We start from the raw sequence: 20,558 nt of genomic DNA, 5'->3' as shown, positions 1-20,558 counted from the left end.
CCAGTGCGTCGTCTGTTAGCCCAAGTCTTTTGTTCACTTCTTCCAAGACCACCCCCAGCTTGTGTATCTGAGCTGCAGCTGTGACTGCTATCTCATCCACGGACAGACTCACACCAGCTAGCCTGGCTACAAAGTAAGAACAACAACAACATGACGGAGCTAAAGGCTGTGAAATAACGCAGGAATTAAACAGCATTTAGGATTTAATTAGTGCGTAGGTGTGGATACATACACAAGGATAACACAAACAAATCATCTTTAGAATGTTTAAAGATATTCTCCCCAACCTAAACATCAAACATTTTCGTGTTAGTGTTGTGAGTAACGAAACCATTTGAGGGAGATGTTCATGTATTGCCAATTTTTCGGCTATTTTTACATTGGAATAATTAAATAGAAATGCCAAAGATTTGTAACCACAGACTAAGAAATGAACATCAAAACACTAACATGCTGTTGGAAAACTACTCATATGTGTGTATGTGTGTGTGTGTGCGTGCGTTTCTCGGTGTGTGTGTGTGTGTGTGTGTGTGTGTGTGTGTGTGTGTGTGTGCGTGTCTGTGTGTGTATGTGTATGTTTGTGTGCGAGCATGTCTGCATGCCTCTGTCTGTGTGGCTGAGCGTGTTTGTCTGTGTGTGTGTCTTTGTGTGTGTCTGTTTGTGTGTGTGTGTGTGTGTGTGTGTGTGTGTGTGTGTGTGTGTGTGTGTGTGTGTGTGTGTGTGTGTGTGTGTGTGTTTGTTTCTGTGTGTGTGTGAGTGCGTGCCTCTCACCCAGCAGGTGATGCAGGACCAGGCCATCGAACAGGTCCTCGTCCAGACTCTGCACCACGATGTGGTCCGGTGTAAGGGTTTTGTTGATCCAGCTCGTCAACACCTGACAGGGCCACCAGGACAATGGTAACGCTTATTAACACTGCACAGCTATTATGCCATAACATATAATAATAATAAAGAGAGTCTATTGGTTGACTCCCAGCCAAAGTGTTCTGGGTTTGAATCCCAATCACATCCTTGAATAAGATGCATACTAACCCTTCCATCTTAATAATGACCTGAATCCAAATGAACCTCATGGAAGTCGATTTGGATGAAACCATTTGCTAAACGATGAAAAGTAAATTGTAACAACATACCTCACACTCCTACTGATCTTTCATCCATATTTACCAACTAAATATGAGGAAAATATCGATCCTATTCTCTTCCTTATCTTTATCCATCCAAGCATTTCCAACACTATGAACTTCATAGGCCATAATGTCTGTAATCTGTAGTCTATGATCGGTCAGCCATCACCTCTATTAAATAGCTGCATTCATATTTGAAACCATCCCCGCACTATCTCTCCATGCATCACATCAAACATAACACGACGGAAAGTGCAACTCAGTCTCTCCTTCATAAATAAAGGCGCTGAAGGAATATTTACAGAGCAGCGATTAACATCATGGCCCTCGCAGTAAAGTGCTCAGGGATGTTTGTGTTTGTGCCTTCATGTATCCAGTAACGTCGACCTGTCTTTATAGCAAAGTGCAGACAGACGTTCAGACGCAGGATCCTCTTTCTGTTGAAACGAGACGACCTTGAAGGGGAGCAACGGCGTCTCGGCTTACATCCTTCAGCTTTTCAACTTTAGGGTCTAGAAGAGACGTGGGCTGAATAATCTTCCTCCTCTCTCCTGTGTGGGTGAGTGAAAACACAACACCCATTTGTTTACTTCTATTCCCTCGAGAGTTGGTCACCCAGACTTCTGCTCGAAAATCTATTCCACCTTTTTTTTGCATTTGAAGAGAAAACATTTTTAGGATGATATAACTGTTATCAACACAAAGGTGTGACCAGCGTCTGAAAAATAGCATCAAAAGTATATATGTATTAATGTATTTTGATATATCTTGATCCAAAACTCATGGTTGCAATAACCTGAGTGTATACATTCTAAGCATGGGCCCTTCAGAAAGAACTCCTTCCTTACAAGAGAGAACCACATACATACTGCATATGATATAACATTGTTACATGAGTGAGTGATAGCAGTATAAGTACCCTGGAACAAGGCGACGTCCAGAGGGTCCTCCTCCCTAGGGTTACTGAAGACGTCCGTGGCCATCACTCTCCTCGGTCAGCCGGGGTATCGCGAGATACCCGATCGATTCGCTGTACTGGGTGGCGTCTGTTCTGTGGAGTCTGTGGGGGTGCCGACACCTCGGGACAAAAGTAATAATGCTGGCTTTCATTTTTTTAAAAATAATGAAAATGACTGTGGCGGGGGAAAGAGAAAGGTGTTGCTTAAATTAAAGTAGTCTTCACAGGTGTCTTATTCTGCCATGGTATTGTGGCGTAGAAGTTGGCATCTCGGGCTTCTACAAGTCCCCGGCAATGGCCACGATGACTTATATCATCAAAGGAAGTGTATCAGTTTGGTCACTTCCTCTTTTGTTTTATGTTAGACTTTGAGGATGAGTTATGACAACACAGCCTTTCTAAATTCAGCCCCGAAGTCTGATCATGTGTCACGCCAAAACACATAAGCCCTTCAATGTGAGGGACACCGAACACGTCAAACTGAATTGCAACAAATTGACCGAATTGATTTGGGTGTGTACGTGGAAATATCTGACATTTATTTCTTTACACAGATACATCAGCACAGTCATGAGCCAGCAACTTGAATCAAGTCCAACAAATATTGATCCATTCTGTTTGTGTGCGTGTGTCTGTGTGTGTGTGTCTGTGTGTGTGTGTGTGGGGAGGGTATGTGTGTGTGTGTGTGTGTGTGTGTGTGTGTGTTTCTTTGCTGGTGTTAAATTGACGGTAGTGACTGCCAAACAGGGCAACAACACACTTAGTAACACGCTTACCTCCAGTACCCAACTGAGGACAGTATGAACGTGATGATTCCTCTTCAGCTGGGCTTCTATATCCAATGAGGACCAATCAGATCAGAACAACAACTCCCTTCTCCCACAAACACACAGAGACACACACAGTAGTGTTCTGTACTCAATGCTACAAAGCTGCTTTGACTGTGCTCGATTCAAAACTCATTTGGTCACAAAGGAAGGTGTCAATTCGTGACAGACAACCACAAACACACGCACACGCACACGCACACACACACACACACACGCACACGCACACGCACACGCACACGCACACACACACACACACACACACACACACACACACACACACACACACACACACACACAGGAGGACGAATGAAAGGATGTGGTTATGGGGAACTGAGAACTTCCTTTTTCAACATGTCTGGTTGTTTTTCTTCTCATGCCGAAACTGTGTGCTGTCACTGTGGAGTGGATGTAGTGTGTTGTTTCTTTTGAATGTTTCTTGCAGGTATTTCTGAAATCGACATCAAGCGTTGAGAAGTGAAACTAAATAAAACGCACAACACGTCTCCAGGTGTGCGTTCATTACATCCTACGTGTGTGTGCCTATTCTCTACGTGTTGAGGTGGCAGGAACTTCGATAAAAAATGGACAGAGAACAGATTCGGCATTTCTGTTCGGGAGCGTCGCACACCGACGTGAGGTTTGAGAAAACACACGCCGGCAGGGGGGTGGGCGTCGAGGCGTCGAGGCGTGGGGACGTGACGCCAGTTAGCCGTCAGCAATCAGGCCTCGCCGCTGCCGTCTCCGTGTGAGATTGGCTGCAACAATTTGCTGTTGTCTGCCGCCTAGAGATATCCAATTTTCAACTAGACTGGGAGGAGAGGCGGAGAGAGGAGAAGGAGAGAGGGGGAGGAGGAGGAGGAGGAGGGGGGAAACACAACAAAACACATGTTCCGTGTATCTGCTGTACTAGTCTTCTCCTCAGCAGAAGAAGGGGAAGAAAAAAGTAGCCAGGGTGGATGTGGGGGCTGGGGATGTGGGGGGGGGGGGGGATGAGGACCTCCCATTATCCAGACGAAGGGGCACTTTGGATAACAGCAAGGTTACCATGGTAACTCTTTTGACCAAGGGATGAAAATAGAGGCCTGAAATAAACCCCTAATATCTTCGGCTTAGCCCAGACAGGAAGGAAGCGGATGGTCCAACGACACTTAATTCAGCCGTGCACGCAAACGACAAACGTAAGAAATTCAATTCACACTTTGGTAAAATTCAGACGTTTATTCCTTTTTTACACAGATAAATAAGCACAGGCGTGAGCTGGCTACTTGAAGCAAGTCCAACAGGCATTTGGTTCATTCTCTGTCTCTCTCCTGGTTCTCCATAATTAATCCTCAGTAGGAAGCAGAGCTGGCTGTAAAGCAAAGGCTGTGTCATATCACGGCTCTCCTGACTTGGCAGAGCCTCAGAGGACCAGAAAGAGGCCAGGGCCCTGCGCTGGGACTTGTAAGGGAAAGGAACAGAACCAATGAGGAGATGCGCTGACGGTGTCTCGGCATGTACAGGGAGAGAACGTACAGTATAGCTCCTCTCATTATAAATCCATGATTACACTGATAGCACGTGTAGCTAAAGCCAGCGGTATGGCCTAGATAGCATCGGAAATCGTCTCAACTTTGTTGATCTATTTTTTTTAAAGCAGAGTAATATTATATATATTTTATATATATATATATGTATATAAATAAGGCAGTAGCAATTGGCGACAAGAATATAAAAGTACATTTGTGAGACCGAGTGTGCAGCCCTTTACACTGTCTCGACATACAGCAGTGTGGGTTAATAGTTGTATTTCTTTAAAAAATAAAGTACAATCAGTGTTATTTAGTCAAAACTTTCAGGCTTCATACTTTCTGCTGTCATCGCGATATATTTATAGACCAAGGCTGAATGTCACAGAAGACATTTCCTCACTACCAGGAAGGAATAAATAAACGGTGACATTTGGGAAAAGCCTCAACGTAAACCAGAGATGTTCCTAGAGGTCATGGTCTCCCGAGGGTTTTTTTCCAATTACATCACTTCCTGCCGCCCGTCGGACGACAGGAAGTGATGCAATTGGTACAGGCACAGAACAGTGTCATCCTCGTTAGGGCTGGGGTCTACGGCAGCTGGTGTCAGTCTGAGTTCTTGTAATTGGTGAAGAGGTTGTACAGGACTCTGAGCGTCGACTTCAGGTTCAGGTTCACCACATCTGTGACGGGACGGAGGGACAGACAGGGAGGTGGACGTCCAAAGACAGGTAAGGACTTGTTTTTGGTATAAAATAAGTGATGAACATCTAAAATTGGTTTCGGATGAAAATTTGTTTGGACAATTCAAATGAAAGGGAACTAGCGAAGGTGATTTGAGGATAAAACAAATGTTAGTGAGGCAGCATTGTAACTATGGGTGATGGCTCAGAGGATGGCAAATCATTTGGTATTTCGTCGCCAAACCAACCAGTCTATTCATGAGCAGCTCACAAACAAACACATATACATCACAAAAAAAAACTAATTGCATGACCTTGTCCATGATGATGGAGAAAAGTAGTGCTAAACCAACTCTTTCATGAAAGAACCGTGGGCCGATGCACTCTATCGCTTAAGATGGAAATGAAGTGGACGGGTTTTCCATTAAAAAGTGCCTCAGCAATCTAGCGGAAGTGCAATATCCTGGCAGGGAGATTCAGAGATAATCAAGATCTCATCAGTGACCTTGCTCAATGTCGTGTACATATTCATCAGCCTAGTGATTGGCTGATTACACTTTCCCATTTAACGTGACTGTACGGGGTGAGCCAGTGCAGACAGCCCGGGTTAACTGCTCTTTATGCACGTTGACCTGTTGCCAAGGGTGACATTTTGGATAATGACTAGTCTGGGAATCTCACTTCACAGGTCTGCACCCTGGTGAATAGCTCCACAGTAAAATGTAACCCCTTCCTTTGCATTTAAAGTCTCAAACATTTTAATTTTAAAATCACAACAAACTTGACATATGATGCTGAATATTTTCTGTTATGGTAAAAAACAATGCACAATGCACTTATGTACACTGCATAAATAGTATTGTTACCCGACTTCATTCAAGTAATACTAATTCTCTGGGTATTTAGAGATACTGCGGCAAGTGGGTACAAGTAATTTCATTGCATTATTGAGTGTGAGCCGACAAAGCAGAAGATGTGTTAACTTAAAGTCATACCTTGACTTCAGGTAAAATCCACAGATTATTTCAGTTAGAAATGTGAGCAAAAAGAGGATAAAGAGAATTCACTGTGACCCAGTCACAGAAGATGCAACACCGCCATCTACTGGCAAGTATGGACATTCGCAATACTGGATAGAACTCACAATTTGGATCGATCTCTCTCGATAAGCTATCGATAATATATTAATAATCAAATAATCCTACGTAACACTAACAAGTTAACTTTTTATTAGACTTTTCTTCAGATTATGTCATATTATCAATAACAAAACATAGTAGAAAATGACAACAATGAAGATATCGGGACGCAACATACCTTCTGGTCTGGCCTTTGGCTTCTTCAGTCCTCCATCCTGCATGAGTTCGAAGGCAAACGCCACATTGTGCACCTATCAGGAGGCAAGACAAAGCTCCATCACCACGTCATTACACAGATTGATTTGCATTATTAACTTTTAAATATGCGTAAACAGACATAAACAAACATCAATTATTCACCTTCTGTTCAAAGCTCTCGGGGGTGAGGAAGAAATTGTAGAGAGGCACAAAGTAATCCTCCAGAAGACCCATCAGCAGAACCAAGTAAACACCATCTGCAAACTAGGCAGGGCCGAGAGACACAGAGAGAGAGAGAGGGGGAGAGAGAGAGAGAGAGAGAGAGAGAGAGAGAGAGAGAGAGAGAGAGAGAGAGAGAGAGAGAGAGAGAGAGAGAGAGAGAGAGAGAGAGAGAGAGAGAGAGAGAGAGAGAGAGAGAGAGAGAGAGAGAGAGAGAGAGAGAGAGAGAGAGAGAGAGAGAGAGAGAGAGAGAGAGAGAGTTGAGCACAAAAGCTGCAGCAGTATATTTAAACAGTATTGAGTCTCCATTGAGTTCATTTGAATACTTGGGAGAGCACGGTACACATTAAATTAAAAGGCCTACCTGCGTTTCCAGCTCTGTTACTTCAAGGTTCAGCTTGTTCAAGTGTTTGTTGACAAAGGTGATGAGAGACTAGGGGCAAAAGTGCGAAATACATTATAATTAAGATAAATGACCGAAACCATGTTAAAGATGTATAGCTCAGACTGGACAGACAACAATGATTTATTTTTCTTTACCGTTTTCACAACGTTGAGCTTGTCAGGTGCGTGATCCAGCAAAGTGTCGAACGCATCTCTCTCTGCGATGACAAATATGTGTATGAGTAATCAACAGAAGAACAATGATATTCAACTGAGTAATGCACAGACTGTTGAACAGATGGCGGGTACTCACCAAATCTACCCATCATCATTCTGGGAAAAAAGGAAGGAACAAAAGACGTGTTATGATTCATTTTATTTTGTTTTGGTACAATGTAAGCACGACAATGTAAAGTTCTGTTGTGTGAAATCATAGACTAAATATACATTCAACCTTACAACATGCTAATGGGGAATATAATTATTAACATCTTACTGTGGGTGATGGTGACGTATATTTTAAATGTTCACATTCATTCGATTTTCAAGTTTCAGTGTTGACCACTTGAAGTGTAGTCACTATATGGCAGCCACTTAACTCTCTCCAAGCATCACTTCAGAGAACTGTAACCAACCAATGAAATAGATCTACTCCATTTTAGAAGCGTCACATGTCCATAGAAATCCACTTACTCTGTGGTGGTGGTCAGCTCCTTTGTGATATGACCTGTCTGCAAGAGTCCGTCCTTTTTCTGCTCAGACGAAGATCACAGGAAAAGCGATTTAGTAAAACACAAAAGCATGGATGGAACAGAAAGTAAGAGGACAGAATCAAATTAAGGCTGAATATTCGTTTTGTGAACCCTTGCATAACCTCAGAAATCCTGAGGCTGTCGTTTGCTTATTGAAAAGCACCCAACTTTCAGATACTGAAAGCTGGTCTATATCTATGACAACTTATAAACCACTGATATACCTACCACTGTGTCACTGTTTAAATAGGTTGTCGTACGATAACAAAACAATATCCCATTTTGACATTTGGGAGCATCTTCTCAGCACCGATACCATCTCATGGAATCTGTCCCAGATGCAGAGGTGGCATATTTTGGATGATGTGTCTAAGTTCTGCATGGTGCCAAAAATAGTGAATTTGTTGCAAATCGCTGGGTGGTATTTATCGTTTTCCATAGGAGAAAATACCAAGTTTAGGGGAAATTGTGTCTCCTTCATTTCGCTGTCCACTATCCTCAGCCTCTCTCCCTTCACTCACTGATCCCGCACCAGTCATTCATGGCTCCCCCTCCAAATTTCCCCCCTTTTGTTATTCCAACTTCCATGCATGGATGCTTATTGGATTAAAGGTCAACCATCATGCTCAGCAATTTTTTCTATGGAGAAGTGATGCTTCATCGCCTGCTGTGAAACAATCATGGTCAGCAAAATTAATCCATTGTCCGCAAAATAAACAATGAAAAGTTTGGCCGGTGGACAAGGACTTACGATAGAAGACAGTTAAGTGAGAATGTCCAGGTTGTTTAGGTTGGAGGTCAAGTTGGAGGTCAGGTTGGAGGTCAGGTTGGAGGTCAGGTTGGAGGTCAGGTAGGAGGTCAGGTTGGAGGTCAGGTTGGAGGTCAGGTTGGAGGTCAAGTTGGAGGTCAGGTTGGAGGTCAGGTTGGAGGTCAGGTTGGAGGTTAGGTTAGTGGTCAGGTTGGAGGTCAGGTTGGAGGTCAGGTTAGTGGTCAGGTTGGAGGTTAGGTTGGAGGTCAGGTTGGAGGTCAGGTTGGAGGTCAGGTTGGAGGTCAGGTTGGAGGTCAAGTTGGAGGTCAGGTTGGAGGTCAGGTTGGAGGTTAGGTTAGTGGTCAGGTTAGGTCTTACCTTGACCACCACCACCTGTACGGACACGTGTTCTGGGAGTCGGATGGGGGCCTGGAAGTGCATGGCCAGGGAGACCAGCAGGAACACGATGGCCACCAGGTTCTTGGAATGGATGGCTGTGGGAACAGGCCACAAGGGGGAGGTGTCACCTCGTGCTTCACCACCACAACGCCACAGACGCAACACAACGACCATAGCCACCTACCGGGTACTTCGGTTTAACATGCAAAACATTTACTTTTTCGAGGGAATTTTCAGCATTTTTGTAATTAACTTCAGCCATGGGTGAGGCAGGTGTTACATTTTAAGCATCACACATTTTAAATATCAGTATAAAATTTCAGGAAAAAATAAAGTACAAATACAAAGATATAGATATACAAAAAAAAAAAAATCTATATATTATATTATATATATATATATATATATATATATAATATATTATATAAAAATAAGCCCTTTCATGGCGAAGCAAGACACCTCCGCTGCGCGTCGGTGTCCTGTTCGCCCTGTCGGGGCTTATTTTCTCGATAATGACCGGCGTTCTATACATTATCCCTTACATATATATAAATATCGCCTGCCCGGGTTGGATTTAGAAGACTTTCATGCACTAGACGGGTTAGAGGCCTTATACTGACAGTCCACTGGATGGGTTAGGGTTAGGGTTAGGCCTAATACTGGGGGTTAGGGTTAGGCCTAATACTGGGGGTTATGAATCGATTAGGCCTAATACTGGGGGTTAGAGTTAGGGTTAGGCCTTATGCTGAGGGTTAGGGTTAGGCCTAATACTGGGGGTTAGGATTAGGCCTAATACTGGGGGTTAGGGTTAGGGTTAGGCCTCATGCTGAGGGTTAGGGTTAATACTGAGGGTTAGGGTTAGGGTTAATACTGACAGTCAACGCTCCACTCGATGGGCCATCCGTGGGGCCTCAGCAGCAGGTTGACCGCCTCCAGCACCGTCTGCAGCTTCTGCTTCTGGACGATCTCCGACTGGGTCACCTCCGCCACGTTCAGCTTCCTGCCCGACAGCTTCTCTGTGAGGGGCGAGAGAGAGGGACAGAGGGGGAGTGAGAGGGAGGGAGGAAGGAAGGGTGAGGGGAAAGAGAGAGAGAAGGGAGGGGAAAAGGGAGAGAGAGATGGAAGGAGAGAGAGGGAGGGAGGAAGGGTGAGGAGAAAGAGAGACAGGAGGGAGACCAAGGGGGAGAGAGAGTGGGGAGGAGAAAGGGGGGAGAAAGAGAGGTTGGGGAGAGGGGAGAGGGGGAGGGGGGAGGGTTAGGGGAAAGAGAGAGAGCAGGGAGAGAGAGGGAGACAGGGGAAGGGGCGGGGGAGAGAGGACAAGAAAGAGGGAGGGAGGAAGGGTGAGGGGAAAGAGAGAGAGGAGGGAGATGAAGGGGGAGAGAGAGATGGAAGGAGAGAGGGGGGTAGAAAGAGGTGGGGGAGAGGTGAGAGAGGGTGGGGAGGAGAGAGGGGGAGAGAGAGAGGGGGGAGGAGAGAGGGGGAGAGAGAGAGAGGGGAGGAGGGAGGGGGAGAGAGAGAGGGAGGCGGAAGATGCGACGAGGGGGATAGAGGTGGTGGGAAGAGAGGAAGAGAGAGAGAGAGCGAGAGAGAGAGAGAGCGAGAGAGAGAGAGCGAGAGAGAGAGAGAGAGAGAGAGAGAGAGAGAAGAGAGAGAGAGAGAGAGAGAGAGAGAGAGAGAGAGAGAGAGAGAGAGAGAGAGAGAGAGAGAGAGAGAGAGAGAGGAAACAATGAGAGACAGAGAGCAGAGGACGTGAGAGAGAAGGAGAGAGACATTGAGGAAACAATTATAGCAGGACAATTCCATCAGTGTGGGCGAGAGAAAGAGAGAGATGTGTTTAGACCAGATCTGACCGCGATGAACACAATCACGCTTGTAAAGTAAATCCGAAAATAATAAGATACCGCACATATGTATGTTTGACTCGGAGCGACAAAATGTAAAAAAAAAGAAGAGAAGCAGCAACAACAGGAGAGGGAGGAAGCGGTGCTATAAGGAGACACAGAGCAAAAGGAAGCAGTCCCTGATATGAGTCAGTTTCCATGGGTGGGCACAACACGAGAAGAGCCCCCGGATCTCAGTTAGTCACACCGTCAGGATGTGTGAATAATGGATGTTCAGTCTGTCACGCAGTGGCCAAAGGAGAGGTGTTTTTTTATGTTGAATCAAGTCAACAAACAGGATGAAACAAAAGACTATTTAGCCACTGAGAGGATGGCGACGCGGTCTGATGCTCACCAAACAGCTTCTGGAGCACCTGTCCGTCATAGCAGTCTTCCTCCAGATCCTTCACTATGATCCTGTCCTCCTCCAGCTCACTGTTGATCCAGTCTATCAGGACCTGGGCACGCACACACACACACACACACACACACACACACACACACACACACACACACACACACACACACACACACACACACACACACACACACACACACACACACACACACACACACAGGCACGTGCGCACACACGCACACGCACACACACACACACACACACCAGGCACGCACACACACACACACGCACACGCACACGCACACACAGGCACGCGCACACACATGCGCACACACAGGCACGGGAAAACACGCACACACACACAAACACACACACTCACACATACACACACACACACACAGGCGCACACAAACACACACGCACACACACACACACATGCGAAAACACGCATGCACACGTACACACGAACGCACACATAGAAACACACACACGCATGCACGCACACACATGCATACACACAAGCAGGCACACGCACACACACACACACATACAAAGATTATAATATAACACTGTCTATATGAAACCCCAATCAACTTCCATAAGAGAAGTAAAAGTAAAAAAAATTGTGAATAGCTTCTTTGGAAAGCAATTTGTGGTAATAATGATATTAAGAATTGTCATAGTATTACTAAAAAAAATAATCAGTTCCCCATTGAAATGACGAAATGTCCCAACTCTGTTGCCACCGACCGAACCAGTTTATAACCTTCATAATACTTTCATCAGGGCTTTCATGAGGGCTTTCGTCAGTGGGCCATTTGCTCCATCACCATTGTGTTACCTCATTCAGTGATAGATAGTGCCACAACAGACCTTTAATTCCATAAAAATCTTTGAGATTGCGACTTGAAAATAAGTATTTGGTGGTAGAATAGATACCTTGAGAAGATCTTTGAACTTGTGGGTTTCCCTCGACGTTGGGTCGAGCATAACTCTCTCAGCGTTCTCCTCTGTTGAAGACAGTCATATAATGTAACTTTATTTGAACAGGGACAATGTACAAAATAAACATTAACCTTGTTTAGAGCAAGGAGAGATGCATTGTACCAGGTTTCAGCAAACTGCTAACCCGTAGTCCCTGGGCAGGTGAGAACAATAAATACTACAAAACTAAACAAGACACAATAAAATCTAAACATGGGATCAAACATTAAAAGGATAACAAGATACAATAATATAAATACATGGGATGAAAAAGTTGACGAAAAGCACTACATTATATATTTTATAAAAAATATACCCCTATCCTACTAGCAATACAAAATTGTGTGCAGTGAGAAAGGATAACAGTTAAAAGAACAGATGAAACTTCAAGCACGCACACACACACACACACACACACACACACACACACACACACACACACACACACACACACACACACACACACACACACACACACACACACACACACACACACACACACACTGCCTGAGAGAAAGTAATAAGAGGAGAGCATTCTGATATATAATTGCCTAATATGTCAAAAAAAAAACACAAACACAATATGAAGACGATGCAAGCTTAGCTCAACATCTTTTCCTTTCAAACTAATTAAAAGCATACTTCAGAAAAGGACACATCTGGGATTTGTTTCCCATTCCACACACAAAAATAAAAACTTAATTTCAACATGATCTACAGTGCTTCATACACGCACATTGTGACACTCACATTACATAATAACAGTATCCCTCACACCCACACCCATAAAACCACCCCCCCCACCTCACACACACACACACACACACACACACACAAACCCTGGTGGCTCTTAGGGTGACGGAGGGCGTCGTCCTCTCTCTCCAACCACTTTCACTTCCTGCTCCTCCAGTACCGCCCAGTGGCCAACCCAGGTCACGTCCACGTTGCTAACGGCAACCTGAGTGTTTTTGTTTGTGTGTTTGTGTGTGTGTGTGTGTGTGTGTGTGTGTGTGTGTGTGTGTGTGTGTGTGTGTGTGTGTGCGTGCGTGTTTGAAGTTTCATCTGTTCTTTTAACTGTTATCCTTCCTCACTGCACACTGTCACGTCCACGTTGCTAACGGCAACCTGAGTGTTTTTGTCCGTGTGTTTGAAGTTGTGTGTGTGTGTGCGTACCCATCAGCGTGTCTTCAGGGTGGATCTCGATGCTGGACGGCAGCAGGGGAGCGTTGATGGCATTCTTCCCCTCCTCATGGAGATCACTCACTGGGGAGACGACACACACACATGCACGCAAGCACACACACACATACACACGCACGCACACACACACACACACGCAGGCACACACACACACACATATACACACAAAAAAAGTATTTAATAACAGGGCTGTAACACAGGGATTAACTTCCCTTATAGGCCCCACAGTGTTTCCCAAGTACGACCGATAATATAAGTTAGTCACTTGTGTGATGACCCAATTATTAGTGCAATACTTGAGTCCGTTGGTACTGAGTGATGTAAGATTCCAACGAACAGCTCAGACCAGGTACCCTCCCCTGCCCCAATGTTTTACTCTTCCGCTTGTTAAAACAAGGCACTACACAGAGCAACGCTGCTAGCCCACAGGCAGACAACGGTGGTGAACATGGGACAGTCATGTCATGATGGGGCAATTTCTGGGAATGTGTTTGCCTGGTACGGTGGGGAGGAGGGAGAGGGAAGGTTGGAACCTCTAGGGAGGCATTTCTCCCCTCTCTCCCTCTCCCTCTCCCTCTCTCTCTCTCTCTCATCTATTCCTCTAATGGTCCTTTTCCTCTCATCATTCCCTTTCGATTATTTGTGTGTGTTTGTTTGTGTATCTATGTGTGTGAGTGTATATTTATATGTGTGTGTGTGTGTGTGTGTGTGTGTGTGTGTGTGTGTGTGTGTGTGTGTGTGTGTGTGTGTGTGTGTGTGTGTGTGTGTGTGTGTGTGTGTGTGTGTTTTTGAGAAAGCTTGGGGATGCACTCTAATGCCCCTGTAGCCATCTTGTTTTATTGACATTTCGGTCCGTGAAGGTGCGTATGACATTGTCTGTATAGGGCCTGGACATACGAATGCATGATGGGATTTCTCTGTTGGCAATGCTCAATACTGGCTATTCTATTACCTAGGCTCATTAAAACCTCCCATGAGAAACACTGTGGCAGTGTCAACCACACCCATGTACCATAATGACAAATCATTGAACGATTAACAACATAACAATGACCAAAAAAACATTACTACTAGTACACTACAAAAATAATAAAATACTCCTAAGCTCCCGAATTCTTCAAGATGTAAAAAAATAATAAAAAAATCGTGAAAGTCACTGGTGGCCAAATATGAGAAAAATACACTCAGCCAGAGGGATGTTTTCTATCGACCTCAATTTCACCCCTCATTTTTTTCCCTTCTTCCAGTGGAAGTGATAACGCGATAACCAGTGTGCACACTGCCGCATAAACCCAGGCCAGGCACTTAAAACAAACCAGACGGTCCCGATACCGTGGGGGGAAATGCTGTCCATGCACACTTCTGTTATGATTCAGTGTTCCCAGAGGGGGGGGGGGGGGGGGGCAGAGCAGGCCAGAAGCAGGCTACAGTCCCATCTCACCTCCCTGCTCATCAGCATTCCCTTTATGATCAAAGTAGAGAAACTGATTCATCATAATTGTCCATCTTTTTCCTCTGACTCATCCATCCGGGAGAGAGATAGTGAATCTGATGCTGCTGTTCGGTACTGTGCTGTGCTATGCCAGACCTACTTTGGAATGTATGTATCTATGATCTTATCGCATATTATGTGTAAACAGTGTAGGCCTACATATTATAAAACACCAACATAATATAATATCTTATACAGATTTGACAATATGCAGTAGAATGACTCCCAGCACAAGACCTGTAGATCTTAAGTATTTTGAGGCACCAATGCCTCCTATCATGTTATAAATCTAGGCGATCACCTGCATCGTCTGTCTCATTCTTTGACGACGGCTCTTTTAAAGTCCCATTTCATCGCTCAAATCACCCTGAGAGACGCGCTGTCCTTCTCTCACACCAAACAACAATACGAGTTCTCAACCGCTTTGAACAGTCACCTCAGTCATAAGGTACCGGCGCACACAACTGATGCCTCCCAAATCAGCTCTCTGAAGTTCCTCTGTGCGAACAATAATCCAGAAACCTGTTAAAAACCAAAGGTCAACACTACCTTGCTTCTTCCTCTTAGTGCCACACAGGAGCCCTGCCATGATCCACGCTTAGCCCGCGGCACTGCTAGTCTCTCCGGACGGTTAAAGTCAGCTAAAGCCGTAGGGTGCTTGTATGTGTGGGAGTGGGAGTCTGTGAAAGCGTGTGTGTGTGTGTGTGTGTGTGTGTGTGTGTGTGTGTATGTGTGTATACGTGTGTTGGCTGCAGACGGTGGGTCTGACCGGTGGCTACGGGGGAGTCGTCACGTGTGTATTTCTGTCACAAACCCACCCTCCCCTACTCCACCTCCACGGTCCGGTTACAAGCTGAAGGAAGTGTGTGTGTGTGTGTGTGTGTGTGTGTGTGTGTGTGTGTGTGTGTGTGTGTGTGTGTGTGTGTGTGTGTGTGTGTGTGTGTGTGTGTGTGTGTGTGTGTGTGTGTGTGTGTGTGTGTGTGTGTGTGTCTTTTCACTCCCTTCCCATTTCTCATTACAGTAGATGAGATTAAGTGAATACAGACACACACAAACAAACACACACACACACACACGCACACACACACACACACACACACACACACACACACACACACACACACACACACACACACACACACACACACACACACACACACACACATAAACACACACACACACACGCAATGAATGTGGTCTACTGGACAAGCTGACGACAGGACACGAGACAAAAACCTACAGACATTGTGTGTGTGTGTGTGTGTGTGTGTGCGCGTGTGTGTGTGTGTGCGTTTGTGTGTGTATGTGTGTGTGTGTGTGTGTGTGTGTGTGTGTGTGTGTGTGTGTGTGTGTGTGTGTGTGTGTGTGTAACTGCTATACACCTGCTAGACATTTTTTTTGTGACATATCAGAAGTCTTCCTATAATTAAAAACTATTACTATATTATAACTACTATCCTACTGAGGAATGGAGCGCCGATTTATTTGATATTTTGTCTTACCCTTTGGTCATTTACCCTTGTCTCACAGTTGCTAAAAACATGTCAGGTTCCTCCTCAACATAATACCCTGCTTTGAGAATAAGCACATGCAGGCGCCGTTAACCTGATTGGTCCTTCACAGGACGATCAATCGCACTGCGATGCTTCGAGCTTTTAACAGAATTATACAAATTCAATCGTGACCCTGGACCCGAGTCGCCGTCGTAAATTGCCGGCAGGCCCCCGTCGCAGACATCCGCGGAGCTGTGTGCTGTAGTACTTAGAGCAATTAAACAGACCAAGCAGCTCCGTCATGTAACAACTGCCTGCCGCATGGGCGGGCTGGCAGAACACACACACACGTGCACGCACACAAAACCTCACACACGTGTACACGCACACACACATGCACGCAAACACACACATAGACATAAACACACACACACGCACAAGCAAACACACACCCACACAGGAGCCCACACACACACACACACACACACACACACACACACACAAGTTCACAAGCACAGAACCACACAAACACACACACACACACAGAGCGCCCAAGGAAGAAGCACAACAATCTTAATCTGGTTTCTACCATAAACATTGAACGTCCGGATAAAAAGATAGAAATCTGGTGATCCTGGCTGTAGCTGGAGGGGGGGGGGGGGGGGGGGGGGGGGGGGGTACTGCGACATACAACACAGGGTAGGGTAAAAATAAAGCCGAGAGTACGGAGAAGATGGAGCCTGGCAGATATAGTGCTGAGTATTTATACCGCAGCCGGTCTGTGGTGAGTAGCAGACGCGAGACCCTAACTATCCTCAGCGGGGGGGGGGGGGGGGCGGACGGACAGACAGACGTCCCAGCAGGGTTTATATCGGACATGGAGCCAGACATGGTGGATGTTTACGCCCAGGAGTCACCTGGGAGGGGAACGAGTGGGGAGCGGGGTCCCGGGACACGTTTAACAGGGAGGGCAGAGAGGGAATTCAGGGGAGGAAGGCCAGGACCCACTCACTGGAGTTTAAATGGGTCAGGGGTCAGGGCAGGCTAGGGGTAAACCCCCAGCCAAAGGGTTCTAGGTTTGAATCCCAGGAGACTCCAACAGACCTAACCAAAGACATGTTTCTATAAACATTACATACACTGTGCAGCACTCTGGATGGAAGCATCTGCTCAATAAGTGTACCAAAAAGACGAATAAAGAATCAGCTATGAATAATGCACGCGTTGTTTATGAATAATATTTGTCATAAATTTTTGGTGATATAAATATAAATAACCCAATTCTGTGAAATCATATATCACGATATAATGGTAATATATAGCAAGAAGAAAAGATTATAAAACTTACCATGCTCAATATCCATCCTCGAAGGCGTTCTATTTGCTGGATGAGTGAAACGACTTCTAATAAGGCTTCTTGGAAAATGACTTGCGCATGTCAACTTAACTTATGAGTCTCGTCTTAGGCTGATTAGGACATAGACACACTTCCTCTCAGTTTATCAGTGGACACAAAAAGCTCCAGAGACATTTTTAGAAAGGCTGACATTATATGAATGCATCACTCTGTCCTCTATTATCTGGGTCTCTGGATAAAAGGTTTTACTTCCATTTTAGCTAAAGTCATTCGAGCTAAAGGCTTTGGGTTTGAATTGGGGTTCCTGTCAGTAGGGTTTATCTTATAAACTGTCCATTAGACTGCTAAACGCTAACTAGCCTCCTAAAAGAATATGTAAAAAATAAAAAGATATATATGCCATATATGCCTTGTTCATCTCTCCATGTAACTAGTGTTCATTTTTAAAGGAAAATTATATCATATTATTATTATCTTTTCTATGGGGCCTCCATTTTGAAAGCATTGTAGCATGGTATTGTTATTGTAGTCGGTGTTTCTTTGGTCATTGTTCAGTTATTCATCTGGAAATGATGTCATTATGGGACGACATTGTGGTATGAAACTGTCAAAGCATTTTCACATTGTACAAGCCCAATAATGAATACATTATTCAGTACACACACAGACAATAGCTCAGTCCCCCCAGTTCCAGGAAGAGGCTCGTTAACAGGTTGCTACAATACTAACGTCCCTGACAAAAAGTAAAGCTAACCCTCACCCCTCCAATGGAGAGATATCCGCAATGAATCACATTGACCCTGGACTTCACACTTGAAGAGCAGTAACTGAGAGAAGACTGGTAATCGTCGCCCACATATTCCAGCAGGGGGCGTCCGAGGCCCCAATAGGCTTCAGTAGACGCCCAGTCTACTGACTGTCACGCCCAGACGTGACAGTCAAAGACAAATAAAATAATGGAATAATAATAATTACTACCGAGGCTAATAGTAGGCTATATTTAGTGGTATTAGACAAGAAAAAGCATTAACAACTGGACCAAACCTGTTTTTACGAAAAAAAATATTATTTTATTAAATTTCACTAAAGACTGCAACTCCAATGTCAGTTGAGCGTGACCCTCAAGATATAATCCAATATCCACCACACCCAAGAGCGACTGAAACCACGTGCTTTCTCTGTGTTTCCCCCCTGATACCAAAAACAAACAGTCTAAAGGTTTACTTTAAGGGAACCGTTATGTTTGATTTAACCAAACCATTGGTGTATTGATCAATTCCAAGTCCAACACACAAGCCCTGCTGATTTGTACAGACCTAGAAGGCCTCATCCGCTCCTAAAGTTAAAGACCACCATGGCACACAATTAATTTAGCTATTGGGGGCCCTTAAGTCATTAACATGCACGGGGTGGTCCCTTTCGTGAATGACAGCAAACACATGGCTCTCAGACTGTAAACCCAGTCGTCAAAGTGTGTGTGTGTGTGTGTGTGTGTGTGTGTGTGTGTGTGTGTGTGTGGTGTGTGTGTGTGTGTGTGTGTGTGTGTGTGTGTGTGTGTGTGTGTGTTTCCTATACACACACACACACACACACACACACACACACACACACACACACACACACACACACACACACACAAAGCAGCAGTTGTCCACTCGGACGACTCAGACAAGTATATTAGAATAATCTGAGAACATATATGCTGAATCATTTACAACGTAGGCTACTGTCAGCTCTAGATATAGGGCTAGAAATAAATAGTGAAACCCACAGTAACTAGGTGGTTTGAGCGATCAGAGTTTGGGTAACAGACCTAGCACTTTGAGCATAAATATTTCCCGTATGCTTCATCTTTAGAAGCCCACCATGCCAGACAGCTGTCAGCCCTATATTTATGACCATTACCTCATGGGGGACAATGTGCCTTTTCCATTAACGGCGCAACGACGGGACAGCGTACGTGTACAGCTTTTCTCAAACACAAGAGAATATAGGCAAACTCATAGCCACATGCATTTCTCTTTTCGCTTGCTGGCCTGGCCGTTTTGATAGAGAATGTTATTATAGCACCATGAGGAGTAGCACACACAACAGGGAAAAAAGTGATCGGCTTCATTCATTATCAGCTTCATTGTAACCCCATACCGATATCTGACCAACATACCTTCTTTAGCTTTCTTCTTTCGTCCCAGCGTCCCTCCTAATTTACCCAGAAAAGATTCGTCCTTTTTCATCTTGGCCATCAGTGGATTCCCAGATTTAGTCGGAGTTCCAGACATAGCGTATTTCAACGTCACTCCGTCCCGTTACCGAAACACTACTGGAAAAATAACATACGTGCTCCAATGCTTTGATTTGAATCACTGAAGACACTGCAGAGTACAGAACCGGAGACGGCAACAATAGAGAAGGACAGGACAAGAATGCTCAGTAAATATGGTACAATGACTCACTCATACAATAATGTAGGCCGGCGAAACAATTAGCATTATTCATCACCGCTCAACAGCGCCGCTCAGAGGCAGGAAGCGGTTTATAGCGGATCACCCTCCTAGTGTCCCGTCACTGTAATGTGACTACGGGTTACAGGATAATATCACAGGACCAAAAGGAAACGAGAATTTCTCCCAAGTGGGATGAGTAGACTGCCTAATCAATGCAACTTTAACAATTCTATAAGAATTTTCCTTTGAGAGGGGTCATATGTTTTTTTTTGTGTGCTGGCATTGTTATGTCTACATTTTGTATTTTGGGAATTGTACAAATCAAGCTACAATTGAAAAATCCAAATCTCCCTAGGAAACAAGCATAATAGCAGCATTGAACATTTAAATTGGTTTGCTAATTAG

General features: G+C 44.8%; 2 protein-coding genes across 5 annotated transcripts in view; both read right to left on the bottom strand.

The window, feature by feature from the left end:
* parvg (parvin, gamma) overlaps positions 1-3,698 on the bottom strand; it is a 13,753-nt gene extending 10,055 nt beyond the window's left edge. For both annotated transcript variants that reach the window (XM_056598449.1, XM_056598448.1), the window contains exons 1-5: positions 2,862-3,698; positions 2,047-2,205; positions 1,614-1,678; positions 772-874; positions 1-126 (exon numbers count right to left, since the gene is read on the bottom strand). The exon at positions 1-126 is cut by the window's left edge and continues 18 nt beyond it. In XM_056598449.1, coding sequence (XP_056454424.1) covers positions 1-126; positions 772-874; positions 1,614-1,678; positions 2,047-2,110 — 358 coding nt within the window. In that variant the 5' untranslated portion in view covers positions 2,111-2,205; positions 2,862-3,698. The remainder of the gene's footprint in view (positions 127-771; positions 875-1,613; positions 1,679-2,046; positions 2,206-2,861) is intronic.
* A 395-nt stretch (positions 3,699-4,093) lies between these two features.
* parvb (parvin, beta) lies at positions 4,094-20,229 on the bottom strand. 3 transcript variants are annotated; one of them, XM_056598479.1, is made up of 13 exons: positions 19,874-20,229; positions 13,341-13,430; positions 12,123-12,193; positions 11,181-11,283; positions 9,821-9,961; positions 8,925-9,040; positions 7,740-7,798; positions 7,360-7,379; positions 7,203-7,264; positions 7,027-7,095; positions 6,606-6,707; positions 6,424-6,496; positions 4,094-5,106 (listed from the first exon to the last, which is right to left on the bottom strand). In XM_056598479.1, exons 1-13 carry the CDS (start codon positions 19,986-19,988, stop codon positions 5,030-5,032), a joined length of 1,098 nt encoding a protein of 365 aa, XP_056454454.1. In that variant the 5' UTR covers positions 19,989-20,229; the 3' UTR covers positions 4,094-5,029. The 3 variants fall into 3 exon arrangements, with proteins under 3 accessions (XP_056454454.1, XP_056454457.1, XP_056454456.1); XM_056598482.1 differs by lacking the exon at positions 19,874-20,229 and adding an exon at positions 17,701-17,802; XM_056598481.1 differs by lacking the exon at positions 19,874-20,229 and adding an exon at positions 15,409-15,613.
* Positions 20,230-20,558: the final 329 nt, after the last annotated feature.

Source organism: Gadus chalcogrammus, chromosome 9, assembly GCF_026213295.1.
Source record: "Gadus chalcogrammus isolate NIFS_2021 chromosome 9, NIFS_Gcha_1.0, whole genome shotgun sequence".
NCBI lineage: Eukaryota > Metazoa > Chordata > Actinopteri > Gadiformes > Gadidae > Gadus > Gadus chalcogrammus.
The sequence above is the reverse complement of the archived record's forward strand: the minus strand, read 5'-3'. Positions and strand labels throughout refer to the sequence as shown.

Coding starts and splice junctions, on each gene's coding strand:
- parvb (XM_056598479.1), bottom strand. CDS start 19,988: ATGTCTGGAACTCCGACTAAATCTGGGAATCCACTGATGGCCAAGATG. Junction 7,096..7,202: donor AGCTCAACGTTGTGAAAACG/GTAAAGAAAAAT, acceptor TTTTGCCCCTAG/TCTCTCATCACCTTTGTCAA. Junction 5,107..6,423: donor GCCAAAGGCCAGACCAGAAG/GTATGTTGCGTC, acceptor GTCCCGTCACAG/ATGTGGTGAACCTGAACCTG.